At 38.1% G+C, this 20,171-nt stretch overlaps 1 protein-coding gene across 10 annotated transcripts in view; it reads left to right on the top strand.

The window, feature by feature from the left end:
* Positions 1-20,171, top strand: part of NFIA (nuclear factor I A) — a 373,258-nt gene that overhangs the window by 314,060 nt on the left and 39,027 nt on the right. For all 10 annotated transcript variants that reach the window (XM_038537347.1, XM_038537348.1, XM_038537346.1 and 7 more), the window contains one exon: positions 1,884-2,049. In XM_038537347.1, the coding sequence (XP_038393275.1) occupies positions 1,884-2,049 (166 nt within the window). The remainder of the gene's footprint in view (positions 1-1,883; positions 2,050-20,171) is intronic.

Here is a 20,171-nt window from a genome sequence, read left to right as displayed (position 1 = left end):
TGTTTCAGATCAACGGAGTTGATATTTTTTAAAAATACAGTCTTCTAACACTTTAGATCAAGTTGACCAGTACTTGAACTCAAGATGCTAGAAGTACAGTTTATTATGGTTTGTTATTTCTGCAAGTAGTTATCTTTCCCACTTATCTTTGTATAAAGCTAAACAGTATTCAACAGCTTCAAATGAATGTTTTCCTTTTTTTTTCTCTAATAAACCAAATAATTGCAACTTGAAACCGTATTCCAAATGTAAAAGTGATTTTTAAAAATCACAAATTTTATTTCAAAGTTGGACTAAGTGTTTACAGTTGGATAGCTGTATCCCACAGCCACTAATAATAATAATGAATAGTAAATAATGACCACCATAAAGCCAAATGTGATTTTCCTTTTCTCCCAATAGCTACACATGAAGCCACAGATCAGCCGTCATTATCATTGCCTAATTTAGAATATTATATCACACCGCCCTGTCGCTGATTTTCTCAACCCTTGCAGAAATACCTGATTGTGCATATCTGAGACAGAACAGGCAGCTTTGACTAATGTCTGGTGATGTGTTAGCAGATACATTTCTGTCTAGACAACAAATCAATATGGGGCCTTTTTTCTTTTTGCTTGTGTATTCATTTGCTTGGCTTATTCTAAAGCATTCACTTATGGACTTTAGCCCACTCAGAAATAACACATGGGCAGGTTTGCTGGCAAGAAAGCACAGCATTCTGATTGTCAGACGAGATAGTCTTTGAGGAAACAATACTAAATATATAAGAGAATGTGGATGAGGGGCTGGCTGAGGCTGCCCCTACAGAATTATTAAGCTTACACTTATTAAACCTGGGACAACTGATTCTCCTTCACCTGAACTTTGATTCAGGACTGTAGCCTAAATACCAGCTGTGGTTACCGGTTGTGCAGTGTCACTGAAGTCTGGCATCGGAAAAGCCACCTGGGAGACCATGAGAAATCTGAAGTGATCACCAGCAGCAAGCATCTGACTTTTAAATTTCTAACTTCTTTAAAAATAGTCCTGACATTATCCTATATAACTGTCAAAATCCCGGTTTTGCATTTTGATCAAAATTTTGTAAGGCTTGAGGCAGGTCTCTTTGTGGGACTGTTTTGAAAAACTTGAAAATAAAATAGATTTTATTGCTTTCTTCAGAGGGGAACTTTCTTTTGTCAAAGAGCTGTTATTTGGTTGTTCTAACATCAGGCAGCCAAATAAATATGACTGTTATGGCATATGCTTATATAATTTAAATCAAAATTAGAAGTGATATTTTTCCCTAGCAGAATTTTGACAGCTCAATTCTAAAGTTTCTGTGCCTGATGTTATACAATATGTGAAAGAAATTTTTTATGTTCCCTTAACATATTTATTAAATGTTATATAATATCAACTTTGAGGAGTGAAAATAAAATATTATTTTTAATTTCAAATGCATATTTGGGGAACTTCATTATATCTGTATAAGTAGACAATATGGAATAATCCTACAACTTGTAAAACATATATTTAAAAAATTATAATCATGAGAATGATGATGAAGGTAGCAATTAATACAGAAGTGAAACATTCCAAGCAAAAGTTGGTGGGTCATTTTATGGAAGCGAGATGTGGAGAAGGTCAAAGTAATTCAAGAGATCATTTTAGGATACATTGAGTATGTGTGCCTAAGATGAAACTTCTGTGGAATGCCTTAAGAATGCCTCAACTTTTTTTTATCTATCTGCTTTTATGGAAGAATTCAAGCAACTAAAATACTTCGTAATTTTACCTAAGTGGTGACTAATACGTCTTTTGTTTTCAGAAGCTGCTAATAGTTGATATATGTCTCTTCTTTTCCTTCTGCGTGTTCTGTTTTGCTCCCACGCTCACAGCCCAATGGGAGTAGCCAAGGCAAAGTGCACAACCCATTCCTTCCCACCCCGATGTTGCCACCGCCGCCGCCACCCCCGATGGCCAGGCCTGTACCTCTGCCGGTGCCAGACACAAAGCCTCCAACCACGTCAACAGAAGGAGGCGCAGCCTCCCCAACCTCACCAAGTAAGTATGGCTGCGATGAGGCGCCGGTCACTTATCAAGCTCTGTTTACTTGAATCCTCATTTAAGTTTGGTCCCTAACTACATAGGCTCTAGTGATAGGCACATGTCCCCAGAGATGATTATAGCATGAATTTGCAGAGCCAAAACCAGATTGCAATGTACACCACTCTTGGGTATGATCAGCTACACCAGATGCAGAAATGACTGAGTGTTTGGGTGGAGAAAATGGCATAACTACATGCCCCAGACTGAAATCAAGATATGACTATTAAATTTTCATATTATTTGAATGGCTTTGAATGCTCTCCTCATGATCATCAAACATCATCTACTTGCATGAATTCTGATTAGCAAAAAGCTCCTTTTACTTCTGGAGAGCCCTCTATAACTTACAGTCCAAGAGAAATGCACTTGATGAGCTATAAAGGCTGTGCACCTCATGCATCAAACAGGGAAAACAAAGTTAAGTCAAAGTAACAGTTCAAAGGTGTGTACCTTGAACACTCACCAAGAGTAAGAGCCTAGCAGCAGATCAGAGCTGGTAACCATGGTAGTTGCATGGCCAGGTGTGGCAGGGGAAGGAGGTAGAACGTGTAATTGAATGAACTCTTGGCTCTTCTCTGAATAGTAAGGGAACGTGTGATCAGACAATATGGGATTTCCAAACTTTTTTAGATGATAGGGATTATTACTTGCTGAATTAGAGGAATCGTTACCAATATTTGAGAGATGACGAGGGGATAGAAATAGTCTGAATACACAGATTTGACTTTTGTTAGTACCTGGAACAATGTCAAAAAGAGTGATGGCTGGAGGCATAGCTCTGAGGTAATGGTTGGATAGGAGGACTTAACCTTGATAGAAAGGTGTGATGGGCACCTCCCGAAAGCTTTACTGAGGGGTCAAAGTGTAGGAAAGGATAGTAGTTATGACAGCAGTCCTAAAGAAAGCAGGTTTCCGAAGAGTTCTACAAAGGTGAGACTGAAGGCAAGGAATCTACTGAGGAATAGATAAGAGTAGACTAGGGAAAAAATGTTAAGATTAAGAATTTGACCAGCAATCACAGAAGTTGAATGGAGGAGAGCGTGAGGAGGGATATTTTGCAGACATGAGCTTTGGGGTCGGACAGTCATTTCAGTGACTATAATGAAGGATGATTCTAGGCCTGTTAGGTTCCTTACTTTCAGGTTAGGGAACATAATTGTATTGGGTGCAGGAGGGAAAGGGCCAAAGAGGAAAAATAAGCCTCTGTTGATACTGTGTTTGTTGGACTGGGGACACTAAATTAATTCTGGGGACACTAAATACAAAAGGTCTGAAGTTCCTTGTGGGCATGTCTTTGAGAATGAACTTTGGGTTATCTAGTATTTATTCATTTTGGTAACACACGTGGAAGTAAGTGGCATTGTACTTGGATTCTGGTACTACAACAAAAAGATTGAGGGGCAATTTTGTGGGGACCTACTTCTCTTGATAAGAGATGGGTCAACACTTTTCAACAAAGGAGAAAACCCCAAGTGTCCAGTGACACAGCAAACAAACGAGGCTTGGTCTTCGAATTTGGAAGCTCAGCTTGGAAAAGAAGCTTTTGAGAAGCAGAGGCTCATAGGAGTGTCCTGCTTATTGTGTATTAATGTAATTTCTTCAAACCAGTTAGAGAAATCACCATCCCCAAACTCTATTTAAACCTGTTCACTGGGGATATTGACCTACAGATCGGTAGCCACATAATTATTGCACCCTGTACATGCCTCCAGGTACAATTTTCTGCTCATCTTCTCCCTATCTGTTCAGGAAAATGACACAGTTCTTTAAAAGCCGTGTGGTAATACTCTACCTATTCCATTTAAACACATCCTCCCCTCCACCATCAGCATCTCCTGCATTCATAGTGCATTTTCCAGTAATGGGGATGGGGCCCCTCTGAGGCACTGGGGAAGAATAGGTATACCTTGTGCAGTTATGGAAAACTAAAAGATAAGGACCCAAATCCCCCCACCTTTCCCATTACTAGCTGTGTTTATCTTCAAGTCAGTTTCCTCATGTATAGAATGTGGGTGGTGATACCTGCCTGTCAGGGTTGTGTCAAATCAGCCAGAATAAGTACCACCACCAAATAAATTGGGATATTTTATTACCTGCCAAAACTCTGATCTAGCAGAGTCCCCAGGCTTGGGTAATGACAAAATAGTTCTGTGGGACATGTAAAGCTATTCAGCCCCTGAATCAGGTTGATGTCTTTGGGTCCATACTTCTGGATTCCATACCATGGATAAAATCAGATGCCTTGTATGAAAAGGTATCTGTCATTCCATCGTGGCCAGACTCAAGCATTCCTCCAACATGATGGGAAGAAATGTGGAGGGGGTCCCGGCAGATCCAATGCATGTGGTTGCATGTCCATTAGGACAGGGTTTGAAGATTTGGGGAAAGGGGTGATATTGGGGGAGAGAGGGCCAAAAGTTTGATACAGGTAATTTGATATTTACTTTTTTTTAAAAAAAAGATTTTACTTTATTTAAGAGAAGAGAGCATGCAAGCTAACACAAGCAGTGGAGAGGGGCAGAGGGAGAAGCAGATTCCCTGCTGAGCGGGGAACTGGGCTCAGGACTCCTTCCCAGGACCCTGGGATCGTGACCTGAGCCGAAGGCAGAAGCTTAACCAAGTGAGCCACCCAGATGTCCCAGCCGCTCCATATGATTTTAAGAATTTGGGCAAAACAAAATGTTCTACTGGTGGCATAGAAAGGCTTTTATCATTATAAAGTCTATCCCTTGTTTCTAGGCTTTTTGGGGTTTGCTGAATTCTCAAAAATGTGCTGTTTCAGAGCAGTATCTCACCTTATCATCCTCTCTTTTATTGAAAAGACAGTGACAGACTGGGGGACCTATAATTTATAGCATAGGAGGAATATTTCAATTTAAAAATCTCAAAACCCACTGGTCCATACTGGAAAGAAATTTAACAACTCCAGCTCCACTCCCCCCACACACACACACACAAATTCCTCTTCCATGCCCTGATTTCTGAACCAATTGCTAAATGAAATACAAGCAAAAATCAGATTTGAAGACCAGATTATCACTTTACTATCAGAGAGTTGAGTTTATGACTATAGGCAAATATGCTGCCTAATGCTGAACTCCTGAATTACACAGACAAATCTCCAGTCAACGGGCAGTGCTGAACTACCACAGGCCTTCCCAGGTGAGGTCTGCCCTCCTATTTAGAGCCGATAGCATGGAGGCCCAGATGGCTGCATGTTGCCTGCCAACACCTGTCTTCCTAAGAGAAAAGAGCACGACAGGTCACCTCTGGTTTCTACTTCCAAACTCTACAGTCTAGAGAATAGAAAGTGAGCATGGGGTCGGGGTGGGGGACCAAGGGGATATGGAAGGGAACCAATATCAGAGTGAAATCGCCTGCCCCTCTCTTACCATTCATCTTGATGACTACCTTTTTCCATTTGCTTATTCAGCCTTCATATAGTGAGCATGGACTGTTAGCTACTTGGGATATAGATATGATTAATCCCTGCTCTACAGAAATGTGGGATCCGTGGAAAGAGACAGCTGGTAAATGGGTAGTTCACAAGAGACAACACTAGGACAAAGGCATGAGTTCTATAAGAGCATTTGGGAGGGAGTTTGGTCCAGGCACAGGGTCTCAGCTAAAGATCATTTTGAAAAGGGTGACTTCTATGCTATTTTAGTAGGGATAATATTCAGGTGTTTTAAATCTGAGAAAGAAGAAACCACCCTGGTAGGGGGGAAGGGATGTCTAAAATTAGATTACCACTGAATAAAAATTTAGGGCAAAAAATATAGTTTCATAAGCTATGTGCTTTCCTAGAAATTAAAACCACAGGGTGGTTGGATCCTGTTTATCTTTGCCAGTTTATTAGAGCTCAGCTTTAGCAAGAAGAAACATCATGATGGGGTATTAAGTACAGATGTTCAACATCCCAATAGTATGTCCAAAATTGAGGCTTTTTTCAAAAACACTAATTGCATAACCTAGGACAGCCATTCCTATTTGGGGTTTGAGATGACTTGTAATAAAATGAGATTTATAAAATAAAAGTAGGAAATCATGCCAAGGGTCTCCTATATTACCAACTTTTCTGGGCCAGAAATTCCCTTATCTGCTATTGGGAGTATCACTGACTGCTCTACCCACTCTCTTAGGCAGACTGTCAGGACAAACTGGGGTGACAGATGCGCTATGCTGTAGACAGTTAAGAGTCCAAGGCATAATTTTTAATATCATCTTATAATGAAATACAAATGGATGCCAGCCTAAAGCAGAGTATGTATTTTTAACCTAATCAGTTGCCTCTGGCACCAAATACTCAACTTTGCAACTGTGGCCAGAAAAACATGGGTAAGGCAGATTTGGGGAAAAATGTGCCTCTGAAATAAATACATTTTAATGGGAAAAATCCTTACTAGTGCCCTAAAACAACAACAACAGGGGAGTAGGAGTGAAGTTAAAAGTTCTCTCTCTCAAGGAGAACTTTTATATTGTTGATTTATTTGGAAAAAGATTGATAAACTACTATGCCAGTTCTCCTTAGGAAACCATGATAACTAGAGATGACCTATAAGGGTGATTCATAACGAGTGTTCTCTGTTCTGCTGACTACCTACCTACCGCTGTAGGTTTAGATACCTGCTGAGAGAATATCACTTGTTCATTCAATAAATAGTAATTGACCATCAGCTAGCTACATGCCAAGTCATGTTCTAGTTACTAGGATTCAGCAGGAAATGAAAGAGATTTTACAGATTCCCTGATCTTGTGGAGCTCACATTGTAGAGAGAGAAGAAAGTCAGTCAACAAAATAGTATAAAAGGTGGATGACATAAGCTGGTTATATGTAAGCGTAATGTAGGGGTCGGGAGTGGTGGAGGTGGGGGTATGACTGTACATAGGGTGGCCAGAGAAGGCCTGTCCGTGAAGAGAAAATTTGAATAAAGACCTAACATAAGTGAGAAGGTAAGCCATGAGACTGTAGGGGAAGAGCTTTCCAAGCAGAAGGAACAGCCCGTACACCTGGCCAGGGTAGTGAGAAGTAGGCTAAAGTAGGAGGAGGTGAGGTCAGAGGTATAGGTGGATGCAGGCCGGGAGCTGGGAGTTGGGAGTAGGCTCTCATAGACCATTGTAAGGACTTGGGGCTTTACTCTGAGTGACAGGGGGAGCAGAGAAGTGATAACTTCCTAGTTTTTAGCAGAAACACTTAGAAGGCTTTGTTGAAAATAGATTGCCAGGGGCAAGAATTAAAGCAGGGAGACCAGTTAAGAGGCTGTTTTTTTTTTTTTTTTAATCAATAAATATAATGAGTGTCTTCTACATGCCAGCTACTATTTTAGACACAAGGGAGGCAAAAGTACACAAAACAATCCCCTTCCCTGTGGACAAACAATAATCAAAGTAAAAGTAAATTAGTAAGTTAAGGACCAGAAAGTCCAGTAGCAAAGACTAAAACAAGGAGAGGGGTGGCACACTGGTATAGGAATCCAGGCACCAACATGGGGCAGTGTGGGTGGTGAGAATTCTTTGAAGGGTAGAGCTGACAGGATTTGCTGATGCATTAGATATGGGTTAAGAAAAAGAGAGAGAGAGAGAGAAATCAACAATGACTCCTAGGTCTTTGAACTAGGCAACTGGAAGGATGGAGTTACCATGAACTGAGATAGAAAAACTGCAGGAAGAGCCATTCTGGGTGAGGGGCGGGGACCAGAGTCTGGTTTGACCAAATTATGTTTGACATGCCCATTAGGTATTTTACCAATGATACTAATTATAATAGCATCCTACCTATGAAAGCTCTTTGCAGTTTACTGAGTTTCTCCACGTGCATCATGCATTAATTGGGTAGGGACTCCTTTTCAAACATGTAATACACTGAGTGGATATTCCTCAGAGTCCTAAGGACAACAGCTGAAGTATAGGAGAAATACCTCATTACATTTGGGTCTGTTTTGTGGTATGATGATTCAAAACGCACTATTCTTTTTCTTAATTATATTGTAACACCCAATTCTTATATAATAGGCTAGTACCAAGATCATACTATAAAGATGGACTTTTCCAGAAAAGAAATTGCAGATTGGCATCATAGCCTAGAATTATAACGGAGAGAAAAAACACTTTTGGATTATGATGGAAGATAAAACATGCATATTTTCTTTTTTTAATTAATTAGGAACACAAAAACTCAATTTGGGAATGCATAAAAGACTCATAAACATTTTTCTCCATGCCTTCTTAGCTATGAACTTTTGATTTTTTTCAAACTAGAATTCTATTAAAGTAGAAGCATGCAATAACAAGTTTCCTTTATTATTTATTTTTATATCTCCAATGAATCTTATATGCATTCATTCTATGAATGAATATGAACCTGTTAACCAAGAATATAACAATAATCTATGACCGGGGATAGAAATTTTGTAGTATAATAATTAACGTATGTGCAGTGCTTTTCTGTTGGCAGAACTATTTACACAAATACATCATCTCGTTCTGTCTTCCTAAGAGTCCTGTGTGGTCAGGATTTTATAGACAAGGAAGCTGAGATTAGAAAGGACAGATGACCTTCCCAAGATTATACTTCTGTAGTAGCCTGGTAGGGACTCAAATGCAGGCTTTCCCATGTTATTTCTACTATCTCATTCCTACCTCATACAAATTACAGAGCAATATGACATGATCTCTGGTTCTGAGGAGCCACAACCACCTGCTTATTGGAAATTAATAACAGCACAACAAAGAACTGGGCCAGTTCTACTCATGGGCCAGGCACTTTAAAATTATTTGTATATCTATTGTTTTAATTTTCCTAGTAATCCTATGAGGTTAAATATTCTTGCCACCCTAATAAGATAACTTGCTCAAGGTTTCTCACCCAGGGGTAGCAGCATCATGATTCACACCCAGCCACCTTGAACCTACAATTCATACAATTGGCCATAGCGTCCTCCGGGTATCTTCACATTAGCCCAAAGCTTCATGTTTTTGCTGTGAAAACCCTATGGGAAAAATATAAAGGAAGATGTTAGTTGGTCAGCTATACTTCAGTATGAATTGGTTTCTGTTGCTCAGAGTAACCTTGTCAGTGAAAGGAAGAGAACATAAGATTTGGAGGGACATAAAACAAAAACAGCAAAAAAGGCAAAAAATAGGAATTGTTGAGAAAGCCAGATTTCCTTTATTCTCCAAGACTCCCAAGAACTGTTGAATGCTTTGAAGAATTATTTCCTAAGTTATCATCCAAATAATGATACCTGTCCTTTTCACCAACACTTTTCCTTAAAATGTGTAACACATTTTTGTAATCAATAATTGGATTTAGAGCAAGCCAGGGAATGATATGTTACATTTTCACAATTTTTAGATGATGTAAGGACTGTGTTTCCTCTTTCAGAGAAGAACTAGTGGATAATCACAAGAGAGAATGGGAAAAGAAGTTAGTGGCTTCCTTTCACAAAACACTTTTCATTACTAATGCCTGAACTATTGCATTATTCCTTTTCTTTACACTTTTAAAATTACATTCAATAAAGTCCATTCTTTGCTGTACACTTCTTAGAGTTTTTATAACATCATAGATTTTTTTTAAAAAAGATTTTATTTATTCATGAGAGACAGAGAGGCAGAGACACAGGCAGAGGCAGAAGCAGGCTCCATGCAGGGAGCCCGATGTGGGACTCAATCCCGGGTCTCCAGGATTATGCCCTGGGCCCAAGGCAGGCACCAAACCGCTGAGCCACCCAGATGCCCCAAGATTTTTAAAAAATGTTTATTTAAATTCAATTTAGTTAACATACAGCATAGTATTAGTTTCAGGGGTAGAATTTAGTGATTCACCACTTACATGGAACGTTACATCAAGTACCCTCATATTAATGCCCATCTCCCGGTTACTCAATCCCCCCACCAACCTCCCCTCCAGCAACCATAAGTTTTTTCCCTGTAGTTATGAGACTCATATGGTTGTTTGCCTCCTTTGCAACCAATTCCACAGGTAAGATGGAGAACAATTTCAAAGAACTCTCTTCTCATTCTTACTCTTAAGTTAGTGTCTGTCCGATGTCACTTAGTGCCAGGAAACTCATTTTATGTTGATCTATTCCCACATTGCTATCATATTTTCTTGTTTTGTTATTCCACATTGGTTTCAATTTCTCTACCAGCTCTGCTGCTATCTCCATTATTTTCCAATGTTTGATATTCTTCTGAATTGGAAAGAGACCTACATACCTGCAATATTTTAATATGTGACAGTAGTGGCATTTTGTATTAGAGGAGGGGGAGGGATTATTCAGTGAAGTCTGTTGGGACAACTGAGCAACTGTCCTGAAAAAAAAAAAAAAGAAGATTCCTTAAACCAAAATAAATTCGGAAAAATAAATAAATAAATAAATTCGACCTGGAGGGAAAAAGAAAAAATAACAACAACAATCATACAAAGGTTAAGCTTTAAATACCACATGAAAATATAGGACAATTTTTTAAATAATAATGGAGTGAAGAAGGCCTTTCTAAATAACACACATATACAAACACAGAATCCATGAAAGGAAAGACCAACAAATTCTACTCTAAGAATATAAAAAAATTTATGTATGGAAAAAAACTCACCATAAACAAAATCAAAAAGACAAAAATGAAAGTGGGAAAAATATTTGCTACACATGTAACAGAGGGTTAAATTATCTAATATATAAAGACCAACAGTCCAATAAAAAGACCAAAAAAGGGTATAAACATAGAGAAATAGAGAACAGTTGAAAGGTGTCTCATTCATGTAACATAAAAACAATACAAATTAAGACTTGGGTGCTATTTTTACCTGTCAGAGCAGCAAAGATCAAAAAGTATGTTGCACAGGCTTGGAAAGTGTATGGAAAGACAGGCAATCTTCTGCATTGAGGACTGTAAATTGGTTCAACCTCTTCAGAAGACAGTTTTATTTTTCATGTATATAAAAATACATATATCTTTATCTAAATTTTAAATGTAAGTGATAGAGTTGGACATGAAAACACATATATCAAGTATTCATTGCATCACTGATAATAATAAAAGATTAGTAATAACCTAACGCTTTAAAAATAAACAGCCAAATCTATATGAGTTATGTTAAATCAGCAAACAAGAATACTAAGAAATGTGTATAGAATACACACTTACAGTGAGGGGATGTATATACACATTCACTTGTGTATTGAAAGACAGAAACTGGTTTTTCATAGGATAGCTCTTTGGTACCTTATCCACTGAGAATGAAAGGTATTACTGAGTCTTAAACCCCCCTTTTATAGCAAATACAATTATTTCTCTATTTTCAAAAATATTTGTCTAATGATTTAAAAATTCTTCTTTATACCTTAATCACTCTAGTGACCAAAACTTACTCATGGTGGGGATATAAAACCCTTGGAAATTTTTATACATCTGGCTTTTAGCTATACTAACCTGAACTTTGGATATGATAACAGAAAATGTGTGTTCTTTCTGGTAAAGAATAATATTCTTTTTCCCTCACAGATAGCATGGAGCTTAGTGTAAGGTTAGCATTTTCATTCTGCACAGCCAATATTTGGTCACAATTTCTGCTTTAGGAACCTATTTAAATACAAATGTACATATACAATCTTTTTTTTAAAGATTTTATTTATTTATTCATGAGAGACAGAGAGAGAGAGAGAGAGAGAGAGAGGCAGAGATACAGGCAGAGGGAGAAGCAGGCTCCATGCAGGGAGCCCATTGCAAGACTCAATCCAAGGACTCCAGGATCACGCCCTGGGCTGCAGGTGGCACTAAACCGCTGAGCCACCCGGGCTGCCCCATATACAATCTTAAATCATAATTTTTCATAAATGCCCTTTGGAGAGTATTATTGCTCTCTGTACAATCCAATTTTGTCATGTTTAAATTTGCAAAGGAAAAAGAAAATTGTTGAAAATCAGGTATTTTCATATACATTACCTTAATTCATTTGGTTATGATTATAAATCTGCAAGATTGGAATTGTTAGCACTCTTTTAAAAAAGAAAACATTGGGGATCCCTGGGTGGCGCAGAGGTTTAGCGCCTGCCTTTGGCTCAGGGCGCGATCCTGGAGACCTGGGATCAAATCCCATGTCGGGCTCCTGGTGCATGGAGCCTGCTTCTCCCTCTGCCTATGTCTCTGCCTCTCTCTCTCTCTCTCTCTCTGTGATTATCATAAATAAATAAAAGTTTAAAAAAAAAAAAAGAAAGAAAACACTGAAACTGAGTCAGGCTTCAAAGCCCTGGGTTTTACTCTACTGGGACATATCCCATGTTTAGAGATATAATATTGTATGTATACCTGTCCTCTGAAAATCCTAAGACACTCCATAAAGAACTTTTACATATTCCAAGAATAACATATATTTGCATACATTGAATTGGATAAAAAGTAGGGGAACAAGAGCAAAGTAAGAGATGGTCATTGTAAAGGAGTGACAAAAGAGAATGGGCAATGGATGATTCAGTTCTTATAGGTTTTCATAACCCATTCAAGTCTTGTGTTTGCCTCAGTTTGTTACTTTTTCAGATGACAGAACTAACAAGTGAGTTTTAAGATTTTCTTCACCAAAGTAATATATTGCAATGTAAGAAACTTGGAAAATGTGAAGGATAAAAAATGAAATTAAATTCTCCTATAGTCAATTACTATGAACATGTTGGTCCATTTTTTTCCCTTAATGCATGTTGATGTGTGTATTTGTGTGTATACATACACATATAAGATGATTATGACCATGGTAAATATAATATTTTGTATGCTATTTTCTTAATTAGTATTTTACACCTTTTCTTATTTCATAAAAAATAGGAAATGTGATATTAAAACTATTTGTATCTATTCTTCTACTATGGCACATTAACTTTTGCCCCAATCTATGAAATACATTCCAGCAATTATTCGAAAAAACATTTTGTCCCCAACTTAATAATTTTATCAGGATAGATTCCTAGATTTGGAATTACTAGTATCAACAGTGTGAATATTCATAATGAGATACTTTACCAAATTGTGCCAATTTACACATTACTTATGAGTTTGACCACAACATTAACCCTTGAGAGGTTTGAGTTTTATTTTTTTAAGAGTTTGAAAGCAGCTGTCTTAGAGTATAATACCCTTATCAGATATTGGAATCAACAGTCCCTGATTGGATGATTTTGGCATTTTTCTTCAATTGTTTTAATATAATATATAGTGGAATTTTGGGGATTTCCCATCTTGTTGGCTAAGCCTCTCTTAGGGATTACTTTCTGGACTGCTCCTGTAGAGAGTGTTACCCATTAGACATGTACAGAGGGATGAAGCCTTAAAGGCCTATGCATATTGGAGTAAATTATATTTATTATACTGGACTCTTTATATATAGAAGCTCAGAAAGGTTAATTGGTTTCCCAAGACCACATTTCAAGTAAGAGTTCTGAATGGATTCAATCCAGGATTTCCTGGTTCTGAAATTCATTCTGAAATTTCATTCTGAAATTCTACTGGTCACCTTGCATGGCTGTAAAAATGAAAGTATTACTTGGGGTTTTCAGGTTCTGTCCATGTTTATTTAAGATTAAAAATTACTGGAAGTTATTTAAAAATCATTTATAATCCCATTCTTCAGAGGTAATCATTTTATGTGCCTATTTTCCAATCATTTTCTATGTATATTTTAAACATAATTGATCATGATATGTGTGTGCATTTGTCTATGTGTGTGTGTATATATATATATATATACACAGTTTTTAAACTGATTTTATTCATTTTATTACATACTATCAACATGTCATGATGTCATGATTATTTTTAAATGTGTTTAAAGACTGCAAAACATTTCAACATATAAATGAAGCATTAGCTTATAAGGTGGCTCTGGTTTGTTCCTCTTTATAAATAATTCTGTAATGAACATCTTAGAGCATAAATCTTTATCTGTACCTTTAAGTATTTGTTGAGGATAAATTCCCAGAAGTAGGCTTCCAGAGTTACACTGCCTTTTGAGAGGCCACAGAAGCCTTTCAAAAGGGAGCAATCCGATATATTGATTTAAGTTTCTTTTTTTAGTAAACCCCAGCTGAATCCAGGGTTTATTCCCTGTGGCTATTTAATATAATTTCACCTGTGCCTACTCACATACATTGTTGCTTCTGATCAATAGATGTGTTCTATCAATTGTGCAACACACAACAATTTACCTAAAAATAAATGACAGTTATAGAATTTGGATTAGCCATGGGAAATAAATTTAAATGAACTGAAATAAGCCTCTGTTCTTATCCTTTACAGCTGTTATGAAAACCAATGTTATAGGCAGTTTAAATAGATTGCCTACAGGAAACAATCCAAAGTGCCTGCTTATGACACAGATTTGGGTAACATAAGGTCAGAGCGTCTCCAGTTTACAAGTTGTTCTGATCCCTTTCTCTCTGTGCGCACGCATGAATTGTCTTATACTTCTCTTTCTGCATTTTTTTACCCCAAATCATGATGTAGCTAGAGCCCGTACCTCCCCGTGAGGATCCTTAATACAAACAGAAATACGAGCAGAGCAAAACCATCTGGCTAAATTGCCTCTTCTCAAGATTTTTGTGAACTACTGGCACATTAGCCATGTCATGCAAATTGCTACCATACATGTTAAGTAATGCTAATATATTAAAGTTAGAATTCATTAGCTTTTCAGGAAGAAAGCTTATGGGTATGTTGTTCTGTAATAATTTACTAGCAATAAGTAGGTTTTAATTTCATGCCCTGAGGGCTGTGTCTTTTTTTTGTTGGTAACTTGTTTGTAGAGACAAAAGATTTACAGAGATAATAGAATGAGGTAACCGACTGCACAGATGTGATCAAAATAATGGAAATTCAGTGTGGTTATCTTTTAGATTCCAAACATCTGGAAGACAACTACAATATCCATGCAGTCATGTGGGAATTTCTAAACCTCTGAATACTGGATCATGTGTAAGAAAGGCTGTCTGTGTTTCCTTGGCTATATAATATTAATAACACTAACCCAGGCCCTGTAAACTTGTCGATACCGGTAGATTTCTTCAAAGGAAAAACACTCCCAATATCCTCCAGGATTTCTTTGTGACCTTGGAAGAAATAGTGCTGTTCAAGTTCCTAAATGAGTTTAACCACTGTAAAGGTTTCATTTAGAAATTAGCCAACCTATTTCCTGATAGTTTCTGCTTTTTGTTTTGTTTTGTTTTTTAGAAATGGAAGTTATCTCACGAGGCTTTTTCGTTTGGTGTTTTTTGGTTTTTTTAAAATAACATGATAGTGCAGTTAAAAGATTCTAGAACCATTTCACATAGGTATTTAATCATCTCATTATTTCAAGTTTGCAGCTGAATGCTTTCTCATGCACTTTTCCTTCACCGTCAGGTGTCCCTGATAAACATTTAATAAAATTGCAACTTGAATACACAGGGATCTGTTCAGACTGAACTTGCTTTGATTACTTCTGTCCAATAATTAGCACGTTTCTGTGCAGGTGGTAGAATCACAGTTAAGTCTATTTTGAATGAAATTGAATTTTTGCGTAGGTATTTTTTAGAGGGGAAATCCCCACATGTGACTATGTCTGAGTTTCTGAAAACGAGGGAACTTGTGACGTGTATATTGCTATCTGAGATATGAAGGGAGTGGTTTAGCATGTGAGGACCTCTAGTTGCCTTAGAAGTATTTGGAATAGAAATTTTTGATATCTCTGTTTATTTTAGAAATTATTTCTTTTTCTTAAAAGCAATTTCATGAGACTTTTTCCCCTCCATTTTCAAACGTTCAGGTCTCTGATGCTTAACATTTTACCTTCCCGTGCAATACAGCAAAACATAATTTGCAATCTCCTGTCTTTTCCCTTTCCCTCCATGATCAATGCCTCTGCTTCCTGCCTCCGGGCCTTTGCTCTTGCTGCTTCCTCTGTGACCCTACATCCAGGCGAACCTGTCTTCCTCCTTTCCCCTGTGCTGCTTTTCCCACTCTCCTGCCAGGTGTCACTTTTCTGTCCTTTAACATCTCATAGATTCTTATTTATGTCACCTTTAAAAGCACCCATATCTTCATTTTTCTACACACAGCCCTCACCATTAGGTAGATGCTAGCATTTCTAGGATGACAGTGTGTGCTGCTCACCACTGAATCTCCCCTGGTGCTCAGCACAGAGCCAGTGGTCGTGAGAGACAGCCAGAGAGACAGAGACAGACGGGGAGAGAGAGAGAGAGAGAGAGAATGAATAGGAATCTATTGAATATACAGAAACACCTCTCTTTGATGCACTCTCAAGGTTAGACCTGGCAAAGTTCAAGGGAATGAAGAAGGGGATGTTCACTCTTTTCCTATATCTGGAGTCTGACAAAGAACACAAATCTCTCTTCTAACCTCGTGTGAGGTTGGAGGCCAGGTTGCCAGGGTTCGGGGGACTTCATTGCTTCCTGTGTGTGGAAGTAAATGTAGAACCTCAAAGCTCACCAGGTCGCTTACATTTTCTTTTCTGCCAAGATGCCTTACCATGTCACTGACCCCGAACCAGGGCAGAGAAGCTGGCTGTCACTCTGCGCAGGCTGTTCTGCTGTCTGTGAACCGGCTCTCAGCCTCGCCGCCAGCACTCTGAGTCCTGGAGGGGCTTCATCCGAAAGGCAGCTCTCCCTTCACACTCTTCCCCCACAAAAACGTCTGTCTAAATTTTCTCCCTTTGCTCCCTTTCAGTGATTACATATATTTTAGTGGTTGCTAAATGTGAACTAGACCTTGAGTCTGTCTGCCTACTTTTCATTTTCTAGTTTGTCAGATTTAGGTGATTTTAATGCTAGCGTTTTCAACATAAAGAAAAACCACCTGACAATGGTACAAGTATTTTAATATCTTAACGTCTTTTTCTTCAGTCATAACTTTTTCCAAAAACAAGGAACACTCCAAGCATCTCTGCTCAAAACAGTGTGACTGCCTTGTTAACACCATGGTCAGATTTGATTTATAGGTGAGGGCTATTACAGACTCAAAGTGGATTTTTGGGGAAATACCATGATTCCTTTATCCAGACACATCCTTTATTCCTTCTTATTGAGAAAAAGAAACAAAACAGAACCTGACACCTTGGGAACAAGAAAAGTAGGAATTCTGTTTGGCTTGCAGGTGGTCAGTTACATGCATTTCTTTTTTATTTTTTTTTAATTTATTTATTCATGAGAGACACAGAGAGAGAGGCAGAGACATAGGCAGAGGGAGAAGTGGGCTCCCTGTGGGGAGCCGGATGTGGGACTTGATTCCAGGACCCTGGGATCATGACCTGAACCAAAGGCAGACGCTCAACCACCGAGCTACCCAGGTGCCCCAGTTACACACATTTCTGAAGACAAAAAGGCTGAGTTCTCCTGGGGAACACCTGCTGCACAGTGGTAAAGAGCAGCTTAAAAAAAAAATAAAACTGCAAAAAAAAAAGAAAGAAAAAAAAGAGCAGCTTTAATGGATGATCTCAGGCACTCTACCTGCCCACTCCCTATGCCCACCCCACAGCCCCCACTAGAGATGGATTCCTGCATCCTCAGAGGCCCTGTAAAAGTATTGCATATAAAGAAAGAACTGTTCTTGAGCCATCCTCCCAACTGGTCATACTGAGATAGGACTTGCAAGGCCTACGTGAAGGATTTTATAATTAGCAATGCATATGGTAAGCGGGTAACACAAAAGAATGGGATTTTCTGGATATGCGATCAAATTCTGACCTGGGATTTTCATACTTATCACTATAGCTAAGGCCAAACTAAGACCATAGGATAATGGGAAGACATACAAGTAGAAAGAGGAAAAATATGATCAGGTTAGTATAAATAAAATAGTGGAAGCTTCTAATAGGAATGTTCATCCATAGCATTAGGCAAATAGTTGACGATGATATCGCTCATGTAGGTAAGATGGCTGCTTTAAAAAAAAAAAAAAGCTTCTGCTTCAGAAGCAGCCAAATAATCAATAATTTGATTTCTAATAGTCATGCTTACCATGAGGACTTTTACAATGAGATTATATAAGTAAATTGATTTCCCTGTTGACTTTATTAGAAAATCATCAAATGCCACTGAATCTTCCCTCCTGAATCTTCAAACAAATGTCTATAATAATCTTTCCCAAAAATTATTTTCTGGATTTCATGATTTCCTGAAGCTTTTCCTGTGGCATTTTATTTTTGCTGCTATAAATAACACCAGGATTATAATTGAGAAAGATACGAATGTGATATAATAGCATAGTAAATACAGTTGTATATAATTAATTACCACATTGCCCCCTTTACTTGGTTTAATATTCATGTTGAAAGCTCTTAACTGTGCATGTATAATTGATTCGCTATGGTATATGTGGTTGTTTAATAAAAAGTTGCAACTGAGGTTTTTGTTCAGCAGTATAACTCCCTTATTCCACTTTTTCTTTGGGAAAATCAAATTTAGCTAATGTCACATCATTTCTGGAACTACATCCTGTTACAGGTGAACACTCTGCCTATTGCAACTACAATAATGGAAGATGAGTCAGACTTACTTTCTTCCTTCCCTTGTTCTCCCTGTGTCCTTGAATTTTCCCAGAAGCTACATTTCTATAGAATAAATTTCCCCAGGCACCATTTCTTCCGTTTGATAACTTGAGTACTCAGAGATTCCCAAGTTTTTGTAGTTGTAAAATGAATTATTATTTCTTCTTCTCCTCCTCCTCCTCCTCCTCCTCCTCTTCCTCCTCCTCCTCCTCCTTCTTCTTCTTCTTCTCTTCCTCCTCCTCCTCCTTCTTCTTCCTTTTCCTCCTCCTCCTCCTCCTCCACTTCCTCCTCCTCCTCCTCTTCCTCCTCCTCTTCTTCTTCTTCTTCTTCTTCTTCTTCTTCTTCTTCTTCTTCTTCTTCTTCAATGCTAACACACTACCACCTCTCTTACTGTTGCTCTCATTTTAAAAACCAGACTAAACGTTGAAGCAGTTTTAGGAGCCTATGAAAGCATGAAAGGCTTTCTGGGATATTTTGAAATCAAGAATGCAAAGTTTGTCTCGTGCCTGAAGGAAGGAAAAATATCCGGTTGTTAGTCTTATAGCACTTTTGAATGGCTAAATTATTTGTATGCTACACCTTTCAAATGGCAAAATTTAGGTCTGGCAAACAATGGAGAGTAGAATGTAATACCAACCTTTTCAGACTTAGTAAACTTGGTATGATCCATGGAGAACTATCTTCACAGAAAAAGAGAAGCAAAAAAAAAAAAACTGCCATGGTTCTGAGGATCACTCAGCATGCTTGTTTCTGATGTCACCAGTATGATAAAAGCATCATAGGAAATCCTGCTATGTGTCTGTGCTGACCAGTGCAGCCCGAGGACACAGTTCCACTAGGACTCACATTTCAGCATCTGTCATCAATCACTTAGTCTTAGTACCTTAGCATATACTCTTCAGGCCTTTTTTGGTTCCTTCTCTACCTACCTACCTATTCACGTGTAAAAGAACACTTTTCCCCCCTAACCACTGAGAGGTTTGACAGGTTATACTAGCTTTTCTCCTTATCTCTCCCACATCCTCTTTGTGCTCTAGAAGCAGGTAAATTCACTACCAGGTAATTATAGTCCATCATTTTGAATACATAACTCTCTATGGAGACTTCTTAAATCCTATCAAAGCAAAGCAATAACCCGAATAGAGCAATTAATAAAGAATATTTCACTGAACTTTTAAAAACTTCAGTTTCTCCAATACCAGTGAGTGAGAGGCACATACAGAATGGCTTGATGCAGAGCTATTTCTAAAATCTGTTCATTTTAGTCTAACATAGGAGGGGCTGGGATTCACACGGCTAGATGGCATAACATATCATACATGTTTTTACATAAACATTTATGTATACATTGTTTTTTTTATAAAACTATGACTGGACAGATCCTTCTAAAACACACTCCAACAAAACTTTCTTATTAATAGACATCAGAGGATCCTCATGGAACAGGATGCCCTGTTCCATGCTGCTTTAACACAGCCCCACCATGTGCCCATCACAGATCCGTGTGGATGACTTAGCTCTTACCAGAGATGACCAACAGGAC

The sequence above is a fragment of the Canis lupus genome, chromosome 5 (assembly GCF_011100685.1).
Source record: "Canis lupus familiaris isolate Mischka breed German Shepherd chromosome 5, alternate assembly UU_Cfam_GSD_1.0, whole genome shotgun sequence".
NCBI classification, from domain to species: domain Eukaryota; kingdom Metazoa; phylum Chordata; class Mammalia; order Carnivora; family Canidae; genus Canis; species Canis lupus.
The sequence above is the reverse complement of the archived record's forward strand: the minus strand, read 5'-3'. Positions and strand labels throughout refer to the sequence as shown.